This window comes from Dendrobates tinctorius, unplaced genomic scaffold, assembly GCF_039654945.1.
Source record: "Dendrobates tinctorius isolate UK_male_01 unplaced genomic scaffold, ASM3965494v1 ptg000177l, whole genome shotgun sequence".
NCBI lineage: Eukaryota > Metazoa > Chordata > Amphibia > Anura > Dendrobatidae > Dendrobates > Dendrobates tinctorius.
The window spans coordinates 2218353-2240732 of NW_027361844.1; the positions used below are offsets into that span (position 1 = coordinate 2218353).

At 43.8% G+C, this 22380-nt stretch overlaps 1 protein-coding gene across 8 annotated transcripts in view; it reads left to right on the forward strand.

The window, feature by feature from the left end:
- The window catches only part of LOC141054222 (aldehyde oxidase 1-like), a 409838-nt gene that overhangs the window by 46817 nt on the left and 340641 nt on the right, over positions 1 to 22380 (forward strand). For 5 of the 8 annotated variants that reach the window (XM_073551460.1, XM_073551462.1, XM_073551454.1 and 2 more), the window contains one exon: positions 16050 to 16107. The exons of the other annotated variants lie outside the window; for them this stretch is intronic. In XM_073551460.1, the coding sequence (XP_073407561.1) occupies positions 16050 to 16107 (58 nt within the window). The remainder of the gene's footprint in view (positions 1 to 16049; positions 16108 to 22380) is intronic. 8 annotated transcript variants of the gene reach the window in all.

The window sequence follows — 22380 nt, forward strand, 5'->3', positions numbered from 1 at the left end:
CTACAGGTTTAAGCAAGGACCTATGGAAAACATTATGGAGTTTCAAAGATGAAGGAAGGAGTAAGCGATACGCTACCGGGTTAATCACTTCGGTTATATCATAAGGGCCAATGAATTTCGGCCCAAGTTTGGTGGAGGGTAACCTTAGGCTTATTTTTTGCGTGGAAAGCCACACCTTATCCCCACGCTGAAACGTCTGACCAGAGCCCCTCTTATTATCCGCAAAAAAATTATATCTCCCTTGTGCTTTGGAGACATTCAAACGCACCTTTGACCATAGATCACTGAGCCGGTTAACACAGTCCTCAGCCACAGAACGGTTAGAATCCAGACGTGAGAATTCACCGAAATGAGGGTTTAATCCGTAATTAACAAAAAACGGTGACCTACTACACGATTGTTGAAGGCGAATTCCGCCAATGGCAAGGCATCGCACCAGTCATCCTGCAAAGTGGAAGTCAAACATCGGAGAATCTGTTCCAGCGACTGGTTGGTGCGCTCCATCTGTCCATTGCTTTCTGGGTGATAAGCTGAGGAAAAAGATAGAGATAGCCCCAACTTCTTGCAAAAGGCCTGCCAAAACTTAGCTACAAATTATGTCCCCCTATCGGATACAATATTCATAGGCACCCCATGAAGACGAACAACCTGAGAAAGGAAATGTTTAGAAAGAACTTCAGCTGATGGTAACTTAGCCATAGGTACAACGTGTGCCAACTTGGAGAATCTGTCCACCATTACCCAAACCACAGTGTTACCCCGGGATGGAGGGAGATTAGTAATGAAGTGTTAGGAGTCTGATTTCTTCCTTCCCTATGATGAAATCTAGACCCTTACATGCTGCAGTCTCCTGCGTTTCATCTGCGGTAGAGGAGATTGCAGAGGAGAGTGCCTTGCGGCAACTCTCTCCAGAGGCTAAGTCCTCTGTTCCCTCCATTGAGCATGCTCATGGGACGAGCTCCCATTGGAGTTCAGGAGTCACATGCTCAGGTCCTGTGTCTAATCCTATTGGCTCCTCCTGGAGCCTTGGAGACTTCCGGAAGGTCCCGTTTGGTATTAAAAGCGCGCATGGCTGTTCCGCCATGCGCTAGTATTTCATACTTGCTGCTGTATTTATGGTGATGGATGCTTGGACTGGTGACTGACTTATTAAGAAACCCCTTCCCTCTGATAATGCGATTGTGTGAGTGTTTGGGTTCAGCCAGTAGCAGCGCTAGCGCCAGCACGCATATGCTCCATCTTGCTCAGCAGCTTAGCGTCTGCATTGCGCCAGCGTTATTGCAGCGCCTTGCTCAGTTCTTGCCGCGCTGCAGTTGCAGCTTTCTCTGCGTCCGCAGTTGCGACGCTTCGCACCTTATTTGGCGGTAGGTCTAGACGGTGTAGTCCTGCTGTTTAAGGCTACTCCTGTGACCGCGAATACCGCGACTATATCGCTGTGTGTCTGTGACTCTGAACAGACTCAGCGTTTAATTTGAGCTTATTTGCCTGCAGCTCTGTGAGTATAACAGAGCTTGCTTTTGTGCACTGGGTGCCGTCTAACCTTTGTGCACATTACCGCCTTGTGCTCTGCCTCTCTAGCAGCGTTTTTTCCATCTACCGCACGGTGGACCCCGGGTGGCAAAGGCACTTTATTTATTTTTTATTTAGTGTCTTCCGCCACTCCTAACATGAAGGCCATGGACAAATGAGTCCAAGGTCTTCTAGGGATTGGTAAAGGTACCAATTCCCCGGCCCGTCGGCAATGAGAGCTCTTGGAATGGGTACACACCCCACATGCTGCAACATATCTCTTAACCTCTGCAAATATAGATGGCCACCAAAAAACTCTCTTTACTGCTTCACATGTACCTGGATGAGCGCCCAATTTTGAGTCATGGAACTCCTGAAGGAGATTGGTGCGCAAGTGCTGTGGAACAAACAATTTATGTGCGGGTTTGGACCTTGGAGCTAAAGATTGAGCCCCCAAAATCTCTCGCTCCAATTCCGAAGACAGCTCGGCTATAACCACCCCGGGTTGAAGAATGGAGGACGGTGGGTCAGGGGTGGACAACGGCTCAAAACTGCGTTATAATGCATCCACTTTCACATTCTTAGACCCTGGTCGAAAAGTAATCGAAAATTGAAATCTGGAGAAAAAAGTGACCAGCGGACCTGCCTGGGAGTCAATCTTTTGGCAGTTTTAATATATTCAAAATTTTTGTGATCAGTAATGACTGTAATAGGGTGAGCTGCCCCCTCCAAAAATGCCTCCACTCTTCGAATGCCAACTTGATTGCCAGAAGCTCTCTGTTTCCAACGTCATAATTTCTCTCTGCTGGAGAAAATTTTTTTGAAAAATAGGCACAAGGCCTAAGGTTAGTCAGAGTAGCTGACCCCTGAGACAATACAGCCCCCACCCCCACCTCTGAAGCATCATCCTCCACTACAAATGGCAAGGATGGGTCCGGTTGAACCAATATCGGAGCAGACATAAAGCAATTCTTTAGGACAAGAAAAGATTGTTTGGCTTGAGGAGACCAATTTCTAATATCAGCCCCTTTACACATGAGGTCAGTGAGATGCTTAACTATCTGTGAAAAGCCTTTAATGAACCTGCGATACTAATTTGCGAATCCCAAGAAGCGCTGGAGTCCCTTCAGGTCCTGAGGTTGGACCCACTCCACAATGGCTTACACCTTCTTGGGATCCATCTGAAACCCCTGTGGCGAGATTATCAGCCCTAAAAATGTTAACTCCTGGACAAAAAATGTATATTATTCAAGCTTGACAAAGAGTTGATTTTCTCTAAGTCTTTGGAGAACTGTCTTAACATGTAATAAATGAGAATCCTTGTCAGCGGAATATATTAGGATATCATCTATATAGACAACAACAAAGCGGCCAATAAGGTCCGCAAATACCACATTAATGAAATTTTGAAAGACAGCTGGTGCGTTAGTGAGACCAAATGGCATCACCAAATTTTCAAACAATCCCTCTGACGTGAGGAAAGCTGTCTTCCATTCGTCTCCTTCTCTGATTCTTATCAAGTTATAGGCCCCTCTAAGATCCAATTTAGAAAACCACTTAGCCCCCGAGAGCTGTTTACACAAATCTGGAATCAGGGGTAAGGGGTATGTATTTCTGACCGTAATTTTGTTGAGTTCTCGAAAGTCGAGGCAGGGGCGTAGGCCACCATCTTTCTTTTTAACATAGAAAAATCCTGCTGCTACTGGGGAAACTGAAGCTCTTATATGCCCTTTACGGAGACTTTCAACGATGTATTCCTTCATAGCAAGATGCTCAGGGCCTGACAAATTGAATAAACGAGCTTTGGGCAATTTGGACCCAGGGATCAGATCAATAGTCCAGTCAAATGGCCTATGCGGGGGTAATGCCTCGGCGCACTTTCAGAAAACACGTCTTCAAAGTCCTTGAGGTACTCCGGAATACCCTCCAGACAGAAGACTCGTAGACAGTTTTTGCGGGTGACACACACAAGACAGATTTATGGCAACAGTCAAAACATTTAGAACCCCACTTGACAATCTCCCTTTTTTCCCAATCAATCACTGGGTTGTGCCGTTGAAGCCACGGCATGCCCAATACCAGCCCTGTGGGCAATTTGTCCATCACAAAACATTTAATTTTCTCTAGATGAGAAGAACCGATTTGCAGGGAAAAACTGTCAGAAACAAAAAGAATCCCTGAACAGGTGAAGGGGTAAGAGTCAATGGCCATGATTTTCAGTGGGGTCTCCAGCCTGACTGTCCCTATCTTGAGTTGGGAGATGATGCGGGAGCTGACCAGATGAGGGATGAACCGCAGTCTACCAACGCTGTAGAAACAAAATGATAATTGTCTACTACCAGTTCAACTTCAAGCAAAATTTTAGGGCATGAGGAAAAAAGTACCTGAAGGTCTGGGCAGTCTCCTCGACCACTACCCAGACCTAGTAGTTTACCGTCGGCTTGTAGGATAACGGACACGATGTGCAAACCCTCCTCCAATGTCCTGATTTTCCACAATAAAAGCAGAGCTGCTTCTCTCGACGGCGTTTCCTTTCTTTCTCTTTGACTGAGGTGGCGCCAATTTCCATGGGCACCGGACTGGCATCAACCTCTTTACTGCCAGAAAATAAGGAGGTTTCAGAGTGCATAACTCCGCTGGCTCATAGCCGGCGATCCATCCGCACAGCTTGGGTCATGGCATCCTCCAGAGTGTCAGGAGGGGGATGCAGGGCTAAGGCATCCTGAAGACGCTCAGACAGGCCTCTACGGAATAGTCCCCGGAGAGCGGCATGATCCCAAGAGACCTCCGCTAACCACCATCGGAACTCTGAGCAGAACCACTCCGCTGAGTGCCGACCCTGACGTGCATTCATTACCATATCCTCAGCCATTCGAACCCTGTCTGGTTCGTCATAAATGTGACCCAGGGCTTCAAAAAACGCATCCACAGTCATTCGTTCCGGGGCCGTAGGGGCAAGAGAAAACGCCCAGGCTTGTGGGGCACCCCAAAGTAACAAGATAATCACCCCCACCCTCTGAAACTCTCCCCCCGGAAGAACGTGGTCTCAGGGAGAAAAATAATTTGCACCCCTCCCTGAAAGCCCTGCACTCCCTTTTATCCCCAGAAAAACAGTCCGGCAGCTTAACAGGAGACTCAGGGGATGCAAGTGACACATCCCTGCTCTCAGGACCGAGAGCCCCTGCAGAGACGGCTCCCTGCACTGTGTCCACCAGCTGTTGCTGGGTCTGGGCCATAGTGCGTTGCTCCACATTTAACTTTTGAAACATTTGTGTCAATTGCTTTACCTGGTCTGACAGCACTTGCATAGGATCCATAATACAAGCCTGTCACACACACACACCTTTCCCAGAGAGGGGGAAGAAAATGGTAATGGGCGTTTATAATGTCAGGAGGCAGCTGGATAACGCTGCCACTCAGGTGCCAAGGGCAGGTTACCAGAGTGAAGGGTACCTACTCACCGTGGTGAGAGCCAGGAGCGCAGCGCTGGTATAGATAGACCAGTTTCAGGACCAGCGGGGAGGGCGGAGCGGTAGTAAGGCGCCCGAAGTCTGCAGGACCTGCGGTCATGTGACCGCGCGTCAGAGAAGCTGGGCGGGGCCACAGACAAGCTTTAGAAGCACTAACAGTTATGCTGATAATAATGTGGCTCAGAGTAATCCAATAGTCAAACAAGCCATAAGGTCATACACGGCGCGGGCGGCGAGGTACTGAAGGGATGTACAGAGGGAGGTCAATAATGTAGCCAAAGGTCATACACAGGATGGGCGAGAAAGTACCAAATCAGCAGACAAGAGACGTAAACCGTGATGGGACCGGATCAAGCACCAAACAGACACACAACGACAGGTATGAAGCACAGGCAGAACAGGGTCAGGCACACTCAGCTAAGAGTATAAACGACAGAGGACGGCTCTTCCATGAGGCTATAAGAACCCTCCCTGGATCCACAGAGAGGCTTTCCATGTTAACTCTTACATACCCTAACCTGATGTCTCAGTAAACCATGACATCAAGTTTATAGCTTCTCTAATCAGACAAACTGTTTTCAGCTGTGCTAACATACCGTATATACTCGTGTATAAGCTGAGATTTTCAGCCCATTTTTTGGGGCTGAAAGTCCCCCTCTCGGCTTATACACGAGTCATATACCGGGGGGGATCGGCAGGGGAGGGGGAGCGGGGGTGTCAGATCATACTCACCCTTCTCTGCAGCTCCCCTGCTTGTTACATGTTGTCGGCGCTGCTCTCTTCCTGCTTCAGCTGTCAAATGGTACCCGCTCATTAAATATGCGCATATTTAATGAGCGGGTGCCATGTGACCGCTGAACCAGGAAGAGAGCAGCGCCGACATCATGGAACAAGCAGGGGAGCTGCATAGACAAGCGCCAGGACCAGGTGAGTATGAAGGGGGGGGTTGGGAGGCATATTCACCTGTCCCTGCGCTCTGCTGTCTTGCATCCTCTGCAGTGACATTCAGGACAGAGAGCGCTATCGCGCCCTCTGCCTGCACAGTCACTGCAGAGCGCAACGCCGATGAGCAGGAGGCAGCGACTGAGGGGAGTATACAGGTTTTTGTTTGTTTTTTGTAAGGAAGGCAGCGGCAGTAGCAACATGATGGGGCCACACACTGTGCATCATAACTGGGGCCACTCATTGTGCAAATAACTGGGGCCACTCACTGTGCAGATAACTGGGGCCACTCACTGTGCAGATAACTGGGGCCATTCACTGTGCAGCAAAGCTGGGGCCACTCACTGTGCATGATAACTGGGGCCACTCACTGTGCACATAACTGGGGCCACTCACTGTGCATCATAAATGGGGCCACTCACTGTGCACATAACTGGGGCCAGTCACTGTGCACATAACTGGGGCCACTCACTGTGCACATAACTTGGGCCACTCACTGTGCACATAACTGGGGCCACTCACTGTGCATCCTAACTGGGGCCACCCACTGTGCATCCTAACTGGGGCCACTCACTGTGCATCCTAACTGGGGCCACTCACTGTGCAGATAACTGGGGCCACTCACTCTGCAGCAAAGCTGGGGCCACTCACTGTGCATGATAACTGGGGCCACTCACTGTGCACATAACTGGGGCCACTCACTGTGCATCATAACTGGGGCCACTCACTGTGCATCATAACTGGGGCCACTCACTGTGCATCCTAACTGGGGCCACTCACTGTGCATCCTAACTGGGGCCACTCACTGTGCAGATAATTGGGACCACTCACTGTGCAGATAACTGGGGCCATTCACTGTGCAGCAAAGCTGGGGCCACTCACTGTGCATGATAACTGGGGCCACTCACTGTGCATGATAACTGGGGCCACTCACTGTGCACATAACTGGGGCCACTCACTGTGCATGATAACTGGGGCCACTCACTGTGCACATAACTGGGGCCACTCACTGTGCAGATAACTGGGGCCACTCACTGTGCAGATAACTGGGGCCACTCACTGTGCACATAACTGGGGCCACTCACTGTGCAGCAAAGCTGGGGCCACTCACTGTGCATGATAACTGGGGCCACTCACTGTGCACATAACTGGGGCCACTCACTGTGCATCCTAACTGGGGCCACTCACTGTGCATGATAACTGGGGCCACTCACTGTGCATGATAACTGGGGCCACTCACTGTGCATCATAACTGGGGCCACTCACTGTGCATCATAACTGGGGCCACTCACTGTGCATCATAACTGGGGCCACTCACCGTGCATCATAACTGGGGCCACTCACTGTGCATCATAACTGGGGCCACTCACTGTGCACATAACTGGGGCCACTCACTGTGCACATAACTGGGGCCACACACTGTGTATCCTAACTGGGGCCACTCACTGTGCATCCTAACTGGGGCCACTCACTGTGCATCCTAACTGGGGCCACTCACTGTGCATCCTAACTGGGGCCACTCACTGTGCATGATAACTGGGGCCACTCACTGTGTATGATAACTGGGGCCGCTCACTGTGCATGATAACTGGGGCCGCTCACTGTGCATGATAACTGGGGCCGCTCACTGTGCATGATAACTTGGGCCGCTCACTGTGCATGATAACTGGGGCCACTCACTGTGCATCATAACTGGGGCCGCTCACTGTGCATGATAACTGGGGCCACTCACTGTGCAGATAACTGGGGCTGCTCACTGTGCATCATAACTGGGGCCACTCACTGTGCATGATAACTGGGGCCGCTCACTGTGCATGATAACTGGGGCCACTCACTGTGCAGCATAACTGGGGCCACTCACTGTGCATGATAACTGGGGCCACTCACTGTGCATGATAACTGGGGCCACTCACTGTGCACATAACTGGGGCCACTCACTGTGCACATAACTGGGGCCACTCACTGTGCACATAACTGGGGCCACTCACTGTGCATGATAACTGGGGCCACTCACTGTGCATGATAACTGGGGCCACTCATTGTGCATGATAACTGGGGCCACTCACTGTGCATGATAACTGGGGCCACTCACTGAGCATGATAACTGGGGCCACTCACTGAGCATGATAACTGGGGCCACTCACTGAGCATGATAACTGGGGCCACTCACTGAGCATGATAACTGGGGCCACTCACTGTGCATGATAACTGGGGCCACTCACTGTGCATGATAACTGGGGCCACTCACTGTGCATGATAACTGGGGCCACTCACTGTGCATGATAACTGGGGCCACTCACTGTGCATCATAACTGGGGCCACTCACTGTGCATCATAACTGGGGCCACACACTGCAGATAACTGAGGCCACTCACTGTGCACCCTCGGCTTATACATGAGTCAATACGTTTTCCCAGTTTTTTGTGGCAAAATTAGGGAGTTGGCTTATACTCGGGTTGGCTTATACTCGAGTATATACGGTACTTGCACAAGGGTTTTCAAGGGTATTCTAACCAACAATTAGCCTTCTTACACAGTTAGCAAACACAAAGTACCATAAGAACACTGGAGTGATGGTTACCACATTAACAATGTATAGAATGTATTTCTGAATCATTTAATGTTAGCTTAATTGGAAAAAACTGTGCTTTTCTTTCAAAAATAAGGACATTTCTAAGTGAACCTAAACTTTTGAATGGTAGTGTACATAGAATGTTTCAATGGATCCATATTGTTATCATTTTTAACTTATAGATGTCAATGGATTGAATTTAAAGGGAACCTAACACACTGTACATAGAATCATAGAATGTTAGAGTCAGAAGGGACCTCAAGGGTCATCGTGTCCAAATCCCTGCTCAATGCAGGATTCACTACACCATCTCAGAGAGATGTCTGTCCAGCCTCTGTTTGAAGACTTTCATTGAAGAAGAACTCACCACCTCTCGTGACAGCCTGTTCCACTCATTGATCACCATCACTGTCAAAAAGTTTTTTCTAACAGCTAATCTGTATCTTCTCCCTTTCAGTTTCATTCCATTGCTTCTCATATTTCCATGTGCAATGAGAATAATGATGATCCCTGTACACTGTGTTGCCCCTTCAGATATTTGTAGACAGCTATTAAGTCTCCTTTTAGTCTTTTTTGGCAAGCTAAACATTCCTAGATCTTTTCATCGTTTCTTGAAGGACATACTTTGCAGTCTGCTCACCTTCCTGGTAGCTCTTCTCTTAGCTTGTTCCAGTTTTTGAATGTCTTTTTTAAAATATGGCGCCCAGAATTGGACACAGTATTCCAGCTGAGGTCAGACCAAGGAGGAGTAGAGAAGGATAATTACTTCATGCCATCTAGACTTTAGGCTTCTCTTAATACATCCTAGAACCGTGTTTGCCTTTTTTGCTGCTGCATCACACTGTTGATTCATATGCAGTCTGTGATCTATTAGTATATCCAAGTCTTTTTCACATGTGCTGTTGCTTAGTTCAATTCCTCCCATTCTATAAATGTAATTTTTGCTTTTCTTGCCCATTTGTAGAATCTTGCATTTTTCACTGTTAAATAATAAATACCATTATATTCATCACTGCTCATTGTTCAAGCTTATCTAGATTCTTCTTCTCTGTCTTCTCTAGTGTTAGCTATCCCTCCTAGCTTTGCATCGTCTGCAAATTTGATTAGTTTACCTTCAGTTCCCTTATATAAAAATCATTTATAAAAATGTTGAACAACACTGGGGCCAGGGCAGAGCCTTGTGGTACCCCACTTGAAACACTCTTCCAATTGAATGTGCAACCATTTAGTACCATTCTTTGAGTACGAGCACTAAGCCAGTTATGAAGCCACCTAACCAGAGCCTTGTCAATAAGAATAGTATGAGACACTTTATCAAATGCTTTGATGAAGTGGAGATTTACTGTACATACCACATTTCCCTCATCCACCTAGCCAGTGATTCCATCATAGAAGAAAATTAGATTATTCTGACATGACTTGTTTGCTACAAACCCATGCTGTCTCTGGATAATGACTGTATTCTTATCCAAGTACTTACATACATGTTGTTTAATAATTTGTTCAAATATCTTTCCTAGTATAGAAGTAAGGCTCACTGGTCTGTAATTTCCTGGCTTCATCTTCTTTTGTTTTTTTTAAGATAGGGACAACATTTGCCCTTCTCCAATCTTCTGGGACTTCTCCTGTTCTCTAGGATTTTTCAAAGATTCTGGCTAGTGGTTCTGCAATTTCCTCTGCTAATTCTTTCAGTACCCTAGGAAGTAATTCAAATGGACCAGGAAATTTATATTAAATTATCTAAGTATTCCCTAACTGTCTCTATGTTTATAGATAGTGTGGATTCTTTCATTCCATTGATGACACCGTGAAGATCAGTGGATGTTACAATTGCTATCTTAGAGAACATAAAGGAATAGGAATTTTGGAATAGAAATTTTGCATCTCTATTCCATGCTGTCCACATGAAATACATGGACAGCATGGTATATACAGTAGAAGGAGAATCTGAGCATAGTGATGTATAAGTTTATTGGAAAAGATTCAATATCACTTGCATTTTATTAATTGAAATCCTTGTTGCTGGCATGCATGAGTCCAATGGACAATCCTACTTGGTGATTTACAGCTATCTCTGCATGCACAGGGAATACTGTCATTCATGGAACAGGACCGTACACTGACCTCATATGCCACTAAATTGTATCCCACAAAAATGTATATCAATCTTATCAGCCCCTCCGGCTCTATAATGTCCAGCCTGCAAATCAGACACTATTTAAAAATAAATCCTTAACAAAAAAAGCAGCAATGAATATTAAACAAAAATCAGAAAGCAGAACAAATACAGATTACAATACGGAAACAGAAAAATGGAACAAATAAAAAAAATATCCATATGAGGCATCTGTATTTGACTTCTTAGGATTTATTCAAGAGTCACATGAATCAGTTTTTAAAATTTTGTTTACAAATTCACAGTCTTTACCTCTGATGAAGAAACAGTTCTAGTGGCAATACTTGTGGGACTTTCTTCCTTTCTCCTCTGCCTCAACTTTCAGGTCCCTCCTATACCTGATAATGACTGTAAAATGCTTTGGAATTAATGGTGCTATATAAGTGAATAAAATAAATAAATACCCATTATCTAATGGTCAACTGTTCTGTTTTTTTCAACACGTCTCTTTTGTGCATATTTCCTCATTACAGAATTTATTATTCTAATTATGTTTCATGGACTTTTTATCTCTAATATTCTATTTATTAGGGCGGGGTCACACAAGCAAATAACAAGGCCAAGCGCTATGCAATAAACATTCTATAAATTCTTTGAAACTGGCACTTACAGGTCCTTGGGGTGAACACTTTATTTAATTTTAAAGGGTACTCTATTATGTGATACATATTGGCAGATGGAGTAGATTGTCAGCTTATTGATGATACTTATTGTTGCCTATTGGCTTTTTTAAGTGTTTTTAACATTGTCCTTTTTGTATACGGTATTTGTACAATATAATTATTTGCACTTATGGAGATTCCTTTTGCATTTACATAAAGTACTTCTTTTTCTTTTAAATGATTAATCAATAAAGAATGCATTAGGCTGATCTCCTTAAAGGGAACCTGACCCCAGAAAAAACACTATTAGCCTGCAGGTATGAAGTTAATCTGCAGGTTAATAGCGTTACTAACCTGCCCGGCGCACATACTTACCTGAAGACTGTGGGGAGAAATATTAACTTTAATTCCCCCGGCAGTGTTCGGGTTTCAGTCACCTCGGCGACAATGATGCAGGTTCTGTTACCGCTCTGAGTATACAGAGCTGCAGGTGTAACTGCACCCCCGGCCCTGACTGACAGCCAGCTCCAATGCAGAGCAAATGTCAGTCAGGGCCAGGGGCACGGTTACAGCTTCCATTCTCTTTTCTTAGATTAGTTACTGAACCCATGCTAGCGTGCCCCTGTGACTAATGTTTATTTTCTCAGTGCAGCATTTGAGTAAGTGCAGGAGCCAGGCAGGTTAGAAACGCTATTAATCTTCAGATATCTGCAGGTCAATAGCATTTTTTCTGGTGGCAGGTTCCCTTTAATAGAGGTGCTTGCATTTTTTATTTGCTGTTGGAGATTGAGTCATGGCTGTTGAGGAGGGTGCAGAGGAGGTGTTTGTGGAGACAGATAACCACCACCTGTCAGTGGATCCAGTTGTAGCTTCCAACCACATAAACTTTACCACCTGTCTTTGTTATGGTAGTGCCTTGCTGCTCCTCAAAACAATCACCCAGTGGGCCTTGAAAGGCCTCAGCGGTACAGTGCATTTTTGAGATCAAAGAACTTCCACACACGAGATGCTGGCATATATGACTGGCCACCACCATGACCAAACGTAGATCTTACAGGCGCTGTCGAGCCTCCTCCACCAACAGCATTTGTGGCATCACCTGCTCCTTAGCTTACCATAGAAGAAGTAAATTTAGCCTTGACAAATCTTTTGGCTGCACATTGCCTCTGCTGTTTTTAGTCAAGACCGACACCGACATACTCTGATGACGTCACCTCCTTGGCACTCTAGCCTGGCTCCCAGATCTTGCCCAGCATATAATCATCATCATGACTGTCATTATCATCCCTGACTTGACTGACTGTGGCCTCTACCTTGACTTTGGGTATCACTACCACACAAGCTGACAAAGTTAACAACACAGCTAGGCATTTGAGTTATGTCCTCATCGAGAACAGAACAGATACAGCTGTCATTAACAAAACTGAAAATCTGCAATGTAAAAGATTAACTGTTATGGCGGCGGAGGAGCTGGACTGTGCAGAACACTGTCTTAAGCTGACATTGTCGTGGTCAAAGGTATCGTCTTCCTACTGTGATCAAGATATGTAATGTACCATATATTCCATTACACCCTTTGCTTCTTCCCCACTAATACACTTTGTAGAGGCAAGGAGGCCAATTGTATCCTGCATTTTGTAGTCCTACTGATGGGACATCTAATATTTTTTTTAGCTTCTTTAAAAATAACACAAATGTTATTAACCAACCATAAACAAAAATGTTGTGATGGTATCTACATGCCCAGAAAATAAAATTCAGCAATAGTCTGCAGTTATGTTGTGACTTGTACAGTTGTCAACCTGGACTAGTTAAACAGGTATGCAAAATGTTTTGTCACATTTTCTATTTCTTTTTATAACATTATTTCACCCCTTGGCCCATGACAATAGCCAAAAATTTAACATTGTTAAGTTACACATCCGTGAAACAAAATGCGGTAACAAGTGCCCCCAGTATTGCTCTGCTGTGTACAGTTGTCATACTGGTCTAGTAAAACAGGTATGCGAAAAGTTAAACATGTAGAGTTTTTTTTCTTAACCAAATTTATCTCTTTTCCCAGAAAGGATTTGACTAGAAATGCAAGGTTGGTACACATCCCAATAAAGGGAACTGTGGCAGGGCACTGTAATGCTGTGGCATGTAGAGATTTAAAATTTGAGTAATAAAACAGATATATAAAAAAAAAAAAGTTGTGAAATACACAATTTGTAAGGAAAATGGCTGTAGTTAAATTTCTTGATTTTGAGGAATTATCTTTTGTGTTTTTAAAAAACAATTACACACACAATTATCAAACATGGTTGCACAAGAAATGCAAAAATTCAGTACAGTCTCTTGTGTCAAGAAGCACAATTTCTGGGACTGACGCTATTTTCTAATTATTATTATTTTTTTTAACACTGAGCTGAGTGATTATCTTGCTGCTTTCTAGAGCATGAAGGATTCTAAAAAAAAATGTGCAGTAGGACAGATGCCAGCTGCATCATATCACACTGAGTCTGGTGCTATTATTCACAGACATTCATCATCAATATTGCTGCAGTTGTACAACACAGTGTGGATGGTGTATTTGTACAATTCTTTGGGGTTTTATGTTCTTATGTCTAATTTTGAGTTTTGAGCTCTGAGGTTCTTTACCGAAGCTGTACAACCCTAAAATGGCTGCTGTTTTCCCTGCCTCAGCTTTTATAGTGGCTCTGATGGATCCTCCTGATTGGCTCCACTATATCATGTCATGCTAGAGCTGAATGTCAATTAGGCCGGTTTCACACGTCAGTGGCTCCGGTAGTGTAGTGACAGTTTCCTCATGTACCAGAGACACTGACACACATAGACACATTAAAATGAATGGTTCTCTGCACATGTCAGCGAGTTTTCACAGACACACGGACCGTGTGCAAAACAAGGAGACATGTCAGTGTTTGTGGGAGCACACGGTCCGCAAAACGTGATGAACACGTGCACACAGAGAACAGTTCACACTGTCCTACGTGTTCACGGATGGCCACCAGGGAAGAAGCGCTACTGTAAGCAGCTGCTCCCCGGCGGCTGGTGCTGAAATCCGCTGTCATTCTTCTCTCCTGCTCTGCTGGTAACAGCGAGCAGGAGAGAATGAATGAATGAATGAATGAATGAATGAATGAATGAATAAAAACCCGATGTGGGGTTCCCCTCTGTTTGTGACCCAACCTGGCAAAACTCACAGCTGGGTGCTGCTGTTCTCAGGCTGGTAATGGGCCATTGATCTTGGGCCCCCCAGCCTAAAAACAGCAGCCCGCAGCTGCCCAGAAAAGGCACATCTATTAGATTCACCTATTCTGGAGCTTTGTAGGGTTCTTCCCACTTGCCCTGTAGCAGTGGCTAGTGGGGTTAATAAGGGGTTAATGTCACCTTGCTATTGTAAGGTGACATTAAGCACGGCTTAGTAATGGAGAGGTGTCAATAAGACACCTATCCATTACTAATCCTAGAGTTATTCAAGGGTTAAATAAACACACACACAATAAGAACAAAGTATTTTAATGAAAGAATACACTACACAGTTTTAAAATCTTTAATATACTCCTAATCCCATATCAAAACCATTGTTCTGTAAAAAAATCAAAAAATAATAAACCAACAATATACATTACCTGTCCGGCGCTCAGTCAAGTCCCATGGCGTAAATCCATCTCAGGGGTTAATCAGTTTACAGCCGGAGCGATGCTAATGCGACTGCTCCGACTGTAAACTACCAGGGAATGAATGGAAGCAGCCGGCGCACAACCTCAGTGATGAGCGGTGATGTCATCGATACTTACTGAGCATGCGCCAGCTGCTTCCATTCATTCCCCAGTAGCTTACAGTCAGAGCAGCCACATTAGCAGTGCTCCAGCTGTAAACTGATTAACTCCCGAGATGGATTTACGCCGTGGGACTTGATTGTACGGCAGACAGGTAATGTATATTGTTGGTTTATTATTTTTTAGATATTTTTACAGAACAATAGCTTCCATATGGGATTAGGAGTATAATAAAGTTTTTAAAACTGTGTAGTGTATTCTTTCATTGAAATACTTTGTTCTTTTTGTGTGTGTTTATTTAATCTTTGAATAACTCTAGTATTAGTAATGGATAGGCGTCTTATTGACACCTCTCCATTACTAAACCGGGATTAATGTCACCTTACAATAGCAAGGTGACATTAACCCCTTATTAACCCCACTTGCCACCACTACAGGGCAAGTGGAAAGAACCAGACAAAGCTCCAGAATAGGTGCATCTAATAGCTACGCCTTTTCTGGGCAGCTGCGGGCTGCTGTTTTTAGTCTGGGGGGCCAAGATCAATGGCCCCTTACCAGCCTGAGAACAGCAGCTCCCAGCTGTGAGTTTTGCCAGTTTGGTTCACAAACAGAGGGTGACCCCACGTTGGGTTTTTATTCATTCATTCTCTCCCGCTTGCTGTTGCCAGCAGAGCAGGAGAGAAGAATGACAGCGGCATTCAGCACCAGCCGCCAGGGAACAGTGTTTACTGTAGCGTTTCTTCCCCGGCGGCTATCCGTGTGGTTCTGATGCGGCACACATGCGGCACATGGATGCCAGACGTGTGCCACACAGATGTACCACATATCCACAGGGACACACAGATACGGATAGCTCCGCTACCGCTTTTTCCACTACCTGAATTATCTGGGCATGTGAGACTGCCCTTAGCTGCCTCTCTGTATTGTGTTTTCTGTATAGATTTGGTCACTTCAGTGTATTAACAAATTATTTTATGTGTTTTCTCCTTCTAGATAGTTGAGAAAAATGCAGATCCCGAAACATTATTACTTCCCTACCTAAGAAAAAACTGTATCTTTTTGTGTAGTGCAATGTAAATGATGTAGTTACATGAGTAAGAAAACATATAAGATTACTGTTTGTACTCATAAACAAAAATAACAATGTTATTTCAAGTGAAGGGCCTTAAGGGGGTGTTTATGATTTCTTTTTTCGATGGTCTTCAAGGAGGCAGAGAATGGCATAGGGATTCAAAGTCTGCATTAATCATTTCAAAGTGGTATAGATGTGTTAAAACTGGAGCAAAGTGAAAATTGAGAGTTTACGCATGTCAAATAATTAACATAAACTTGTAGGGCCCCATTCATTAAGGCATTTACCCCAGAATTCTGTTGTAAAAAAAAACTGAAGTTGCAAAAAATATTGTGACATTTGTTGTGTAAATGGCAGTCTCACAGACATGTGCCAACATGGCAGTAGCACAGGCAATTTCTTGAAAAGTTACACCACTTTAGTTGTTTCACATACTTCAGATTTTTTGGTAGCAGCACACAACAATTAACAGATGTGCCCAATTTATTAAATGGTTGGCGTCACTTAAAGGGGTATTGAGGTATTCCCATCTCTAAGATCCTATCCCAATATGTAGTAGGTGTAGTTATAATAATATTAGCCAATACTGCCAACTAGAAATATAGTATAGTTTTTCTGATTTGCTATGTCTCTTTCCTCATGTGTAGGCTTTGCAGGACCTTAGGTATTCATGCTTACGACTACTAGCAACTAACTGTCACTTTATTAGTGGTCACAACTATGGATACCTAAGGTTTTGCAATGCTTGCACGGGAGGAGAGTATAGTTTTTTATTTTATTGGGGCCAAACATTTATTTCAAGAAGGGGTTGTCTTAGTAGTGGACAAGCCCTTTAAACCCTTTCCGACATCGAGCGTAATAGTACGCCGATGTTGGACTCCCTCCCTTTGATGTGGGCTCCGGCGTTGAGCCCACATCTTTCCCGAGACATGTCAGCTGTTTTGAACAGCTGATATGTGCCCAGAACAGTAGCATTTGGTTGTCAGTGACAGCTTGCTATGAGCGCCACCCAGTGGTCGGCGCTCATAGCAAGTGAGTAAATCTGCTATATAGAGACGATCTGATCATCGCCTCTATGTAGCAGAGCCATTCGGGTAGTGGCAGCTTTTAGTCTCCCATAGAGACTATTGAAGTATGCCAAAGGAAGAAAAAATGTTTTTAAAAATATAAAAAAAATAAAATAATATAAAAGTTTAAATCACCCTCCTTTCGCTCCATTCAAAATAAAACAATAAAAATAAAATCAAACCTACACATATTAGGTATCGCCAGGTTCAGAATCGCCTGATCTATCAATAAACAAAAAGGATTAACCTGATAGCTGAATGGCATAGTGAGAAAAAAAGTAAAAACACCAGAATTACATTTTTTTTGGTCGCCACGACATTGAATTAAAATGCAATAACGGCGATCAAAAGATCGTATCTGCATCTAAATGGTATCATTAAAAACATCAGCCCGGCACGCAAAAAATAAGCCCTCACCCAACCCGAGATTGCGAAAAATGGAGTTGCTACGGGTCTCGGAAAATGGCGCGTGTTTTTTTTTAGCAAAGTTTTGAATTTTTTTTTGCCACTTAGATAACAAAGAACCTAGACATGTTTGGTGTCTATAAACTCGTAATGACCTGGAGAATTATAATGGCAGATTAGTTTTAGCATTTAGTGAACCTAGCAGAAAAGCCACACGAAAAGTGTGGGATTGCACTTTTTTTTACAATTTCACTGCACTTGGAATTTTGTCCCTGTTTTCTAGTACATGACATGGTAAAACCAATGGTGTCGTTCAAAAGTACAACTTGTCCTACAAAAAAAGCCCTCACATTGCCATATTGACAGAAAAATAAAAAAGTTATGGCTCTGGGAAGGAGGGGAGCGAAAAACGAAAGCACAAAACCGAAAAAAGCTCTGGGAGTTAAGGGGTTAAGAGAAGACTGATGTGTGCAACCTCAGTCTTATTGGATCAGATGCCTAATTTTTTAAAGATCATTTGGAATATAAAAGCTTCACTTGTTTCTTTTTGCATAGTCAGCTTGTGCAGGAGATCGATTCAGATACTGCCAATACAAGGGCGGACAGTGTTCGCGTAACTGCACGATCTCAAAGTGCCTGTGTGGTAATAGCAGGTACGCAGGATGCACTGAGACGCGAGACAAAAATGACTTTAAACGCCATTAGGGCTATTGATACGCAACCAACAGAATAACAGTAGTTGCCCTCGCAGGGAGACAATACACATAAACAAGGATTGGGAGAACATGACTAATCCGGCAAAGACTGGTCACTATATGGCTGAAGAAAGGCCGACTACAGGTCCTTAGTCACTATGTATCACTTATCTGTCCCGCACGCGGAACGATGTAAACGCACCCCCCAAAAGAAATTCATAAAACGCTGGTTTTTGTTCATTCTGTGTCCCAAAAGTCAGAATAAAAAGCGATCAAAAAATGTCACATGCCCGAAAATCATACCAATAAAAACGTCAACTCGTCCTGCAAAGAATAAGACCTCACATGACTCGGTGGGTCAAAATACGGAAAAATTATAGCTCTCAATATGTGGTGATGCAAAAACTATTTTTACAATATACAGCGTCTTTTAGCGTATGACAGCTGCCAAACATAAAAACCACCATAAATAGTAAATCAAACCCCCCCGTTATCACCCCTTTAGTTAGGGAAAAATAATAAAATAAAAAAAATGTATTTATTTCCATTTTCCCATTAGGGTTAGGGCTAGGGTTAGGGTTAGGGCTAGGATTAGGGCTAGGGTTAGGGCTAGGGTTAGGGTTAGGGCTAGGGCTAGGGTTAGGGCTGGGTTTGGGCTGAGATTAGGGTTAGGGGTGTGTTGGGGTTAGGGTTGGAGTTATAATTGGGGGGTTTCCACTGTTTGGGCACATCAGGGGCTCTCCAAATGCAACATGGCATCTGATCTCAATTCCAGCCAATTCTGCGTTGAAAAAGTCAAATGGTGCTCCTTCCCTTCCAAGCTCTGCCATGCGCCCAAACAGTGTTTTACCCCCACATATAGGGTATCAGCATACTCAGGACAAATTGCAAAACAACTTTTGGGGTCCAATTTCTCCTGTTACCCTTAGGAAAATAAAAAATTGGGGGCAAAAATATCATTTTTGTGGAAAAAAATGATTTTTTTATTTTCACGCCCAGGTGTTATAAACTTCTGTGAAGCACTTGGGGATTCAAAGTGCTCACCACACATCTAGATAAGTTCGTGGGGGGTCTAGTTTCCAAAATGGGGTCACTTGTGGGGAGTTTCAATAGTTTAGGTACATCAGGGGCTCTCCAAACGCACATGATACCCGCAGACCAATCCATCAAAGTCTGCATTCCAAAACATCACTACTTCCCTTCCGAGCCCTGACGTGTCCCCATACAGTAGTTTTCTCCCACATATGAGGTATCAGGGTACCCAGGACAAATTGGACAACAACTTTTGGGGTCCTGTTACCCTTGGAAAAATAAAAAATAAAAATTGGGGGTGAAAAGATCATTTTTGTGGAAAAAATATGATTTTTTAATTGTACCGCTGTACGTTATAAACTTCTGTGAAGCCCTTGTGGGTTCAATGTTCTCACCACATATCTAGATAAGTTCCTTGGGGGGGTCTAGTTTCTAAAATGTGATCACTTGTGGGGGGTTTCCACTGTTTAGGTACATCAGGGGCTCTCCAAACGCACATGATACCCGCAGACCATTCCATCAAAGTCTGCATTCCAAAACGTGACTACTTCCCTTCCGAGCCCCGACGTGTGCCCATACAGTAGTTTTCTCCCACATATGGGGTATCAGCATACTCATGACAAATTGGACAACAACTTTTGGGGTCCAATTTCTCTTGGTACCATTGGGAAAATAAAAAAATGGTGACTAAAAGATCATGTTTGTGGAAAAAATACAAATTTTTTATTTTCACGCCCGAGCGTTATAAACTTCTGTGAAGCACTGGGGGGTTCAAAGTTCTCACCACACATCTAGATAAGTTCCTTGGGGGGTCTAGTTTCCAAAATGGTGTCATTTGTGGGGGGTTTCCACTGTTTTGGTACATCAGGGGTTTTCCAATCGCGACATGGTGTCCGATCTCAATTCCAGCCAAAAACGTCAAATGGCGCTGCTTCCCTTCCGAGCTCTGCCATGCGCCCAAATAGTGGTTTACCCCCACATATGGGATATCAGCGTACTCAGGACAAATTGCACAACAACTTTTAGGGTCCTGTTACCCTTGGAAAAATAAGAATTGAGGGTGAAACGATCATTTTTGTGGAAAAAATATGATTTTTTAATTGTACGGCTTTATGTTATAAACTTCAGTGAAGCCCTTGGGGGTTCAAAGTTCTCACCACACATCTAGATAAGTTCCTTAGGGGGTCTAGTTTCCAAAATGGTGTCATTTGTGGGGGGCTTCCACTGTTTTGGTACATCAGGGGTTTTCCAATCGCGACATGATGTCCGATCTCAATTCCAGCTAAAAACGTCAAATGGCGCTTCTTCCCTTCCGAGCTCTGCCATGTGCCCAAATAGTGGTTTACCCTCACATGTGGGGTATCAGCGTACTCAGGACAAATTGCACAATAATTTTTAGGGTCCTGTTACCCTTGGGAAAATAAAAATTGGAGTGAAAAGATCATTTTTGTGGAAAAAATATGATTTTTTAATTGTACTGCTGTACATTATAAACTTCTGTAAAGCCCTTGTGGATTCAAAGTCCTCACCACATATCTAGATAAGTTCCTTGGGGAGTCTAGTTTCCAAAATGGGGTCACTTGTAGGGGGTTTCCACTGTTAAGGTACATCAGGGACTCTCCAAACGTGACATGGCGTCCGATCTGAATTCCAGACAATTTTGCATTGAAAAAGTCAAACGGCGCTCCTTCCATTCTGAGCTCTGCCATGCGCCGAAACAGTCGTTTCCCCCCACATATCAGGTATCAGCGTACTCAGGACAAATTGCACAATAACTTTTGCAGTCCAATTTCTCCTGTTACCCTTGGTAAAATAAAAAAAATTGGACCTGAAGTATTTTTTTTGTGAATAAAAGTTAAATGTTCATTTTTTTTTAAATATTCAAAAAATTCCTGTGACGCACCTAAAGGGTTAATAAACTTCTTGAATGTGGTTTTGAGCACCTTAAGGGGTGCAGTTTTTAGAATGGTTTCACTTTTGGGTATTTTCTATCATATAGACCCCTCAAAGTGGCTTCAAATGTGATGTGGTCCGTAAAAATAAAATGGTGTTGCAAAAATGAGAAATCGCTGGTCAAATTTTAACTCTTATAACTTCCTAACAAAAAAAAATTTTGGTTCCAAAATTGTGCTCATGTAAAGTAAACATGTGGGAAATGTTATTTATTAAGTTTTTTGTGTGCCGTTTCTCTGTGATGTAAGGGCATAAAAATTAAAAGTTGGAAAATTGCGAAATTTTCAAAATTTTCGCCAAATTTCCATTTTTTTCACAAATAAACGCAAGTTATATGAATGAAATTTTACCACTAACATGAAGTACAATATGTCTTGAGAAAACAATGTCATAATCACCGGGATCCATGGAAGCGTTTCAGAGTTATAACCTCATAAAGGGACAGTGGTCAGAATTGTAAAAATTGGCCCGGTCATGAACGTGCAAACCACCCTTGGGCTTAAGGGGTTAAAGGCAATCTGTCAATGAGATTTCACACCCCAGACTATTCATATGTTCATGTAGCTCTTTGAAAAACAATTCCAGCAATACCTTTACATGGCCAGTCTGCTCCTCCATTACTGAGAAATCAGCGTTTGAGGCCAAAGATCTAAAGCCTCTGTCACTCCAGCTCTATTCCCTGCCCAGTGCCGCCTCTTCCTGCTTCACTATCATCCTCTAGCTGTGTGACTTCAGGGAAATGAGTCGTCAGTCAAGCAGGAGGAGCCGGCAATAGAGCTGGAGTCACAGAGGCTTCAGATCTACAGCCATATTTACATAACAACTCAAATGATGATTTCTCAGCACCGGAGGAACAGAATGGCCATGTAAAAATATTGCGGGACTTGTCTTTGAAATAACTACTTGCACATATAAAAAGTTTGGCGTGTGAAATCCTGCTGACAGGCTCCCTTTAAATGGAGTGATACATATGATTTAGTGATAATTTTAAGGAGGTATCTTGAATAAATAAAAAATAAACAAAAATAAATAAATTTTCCAAGCGTTTTTGAACAAAAATTCCTGAAATACGTCAAAGCTTCAGATAGTGCATGTTAATT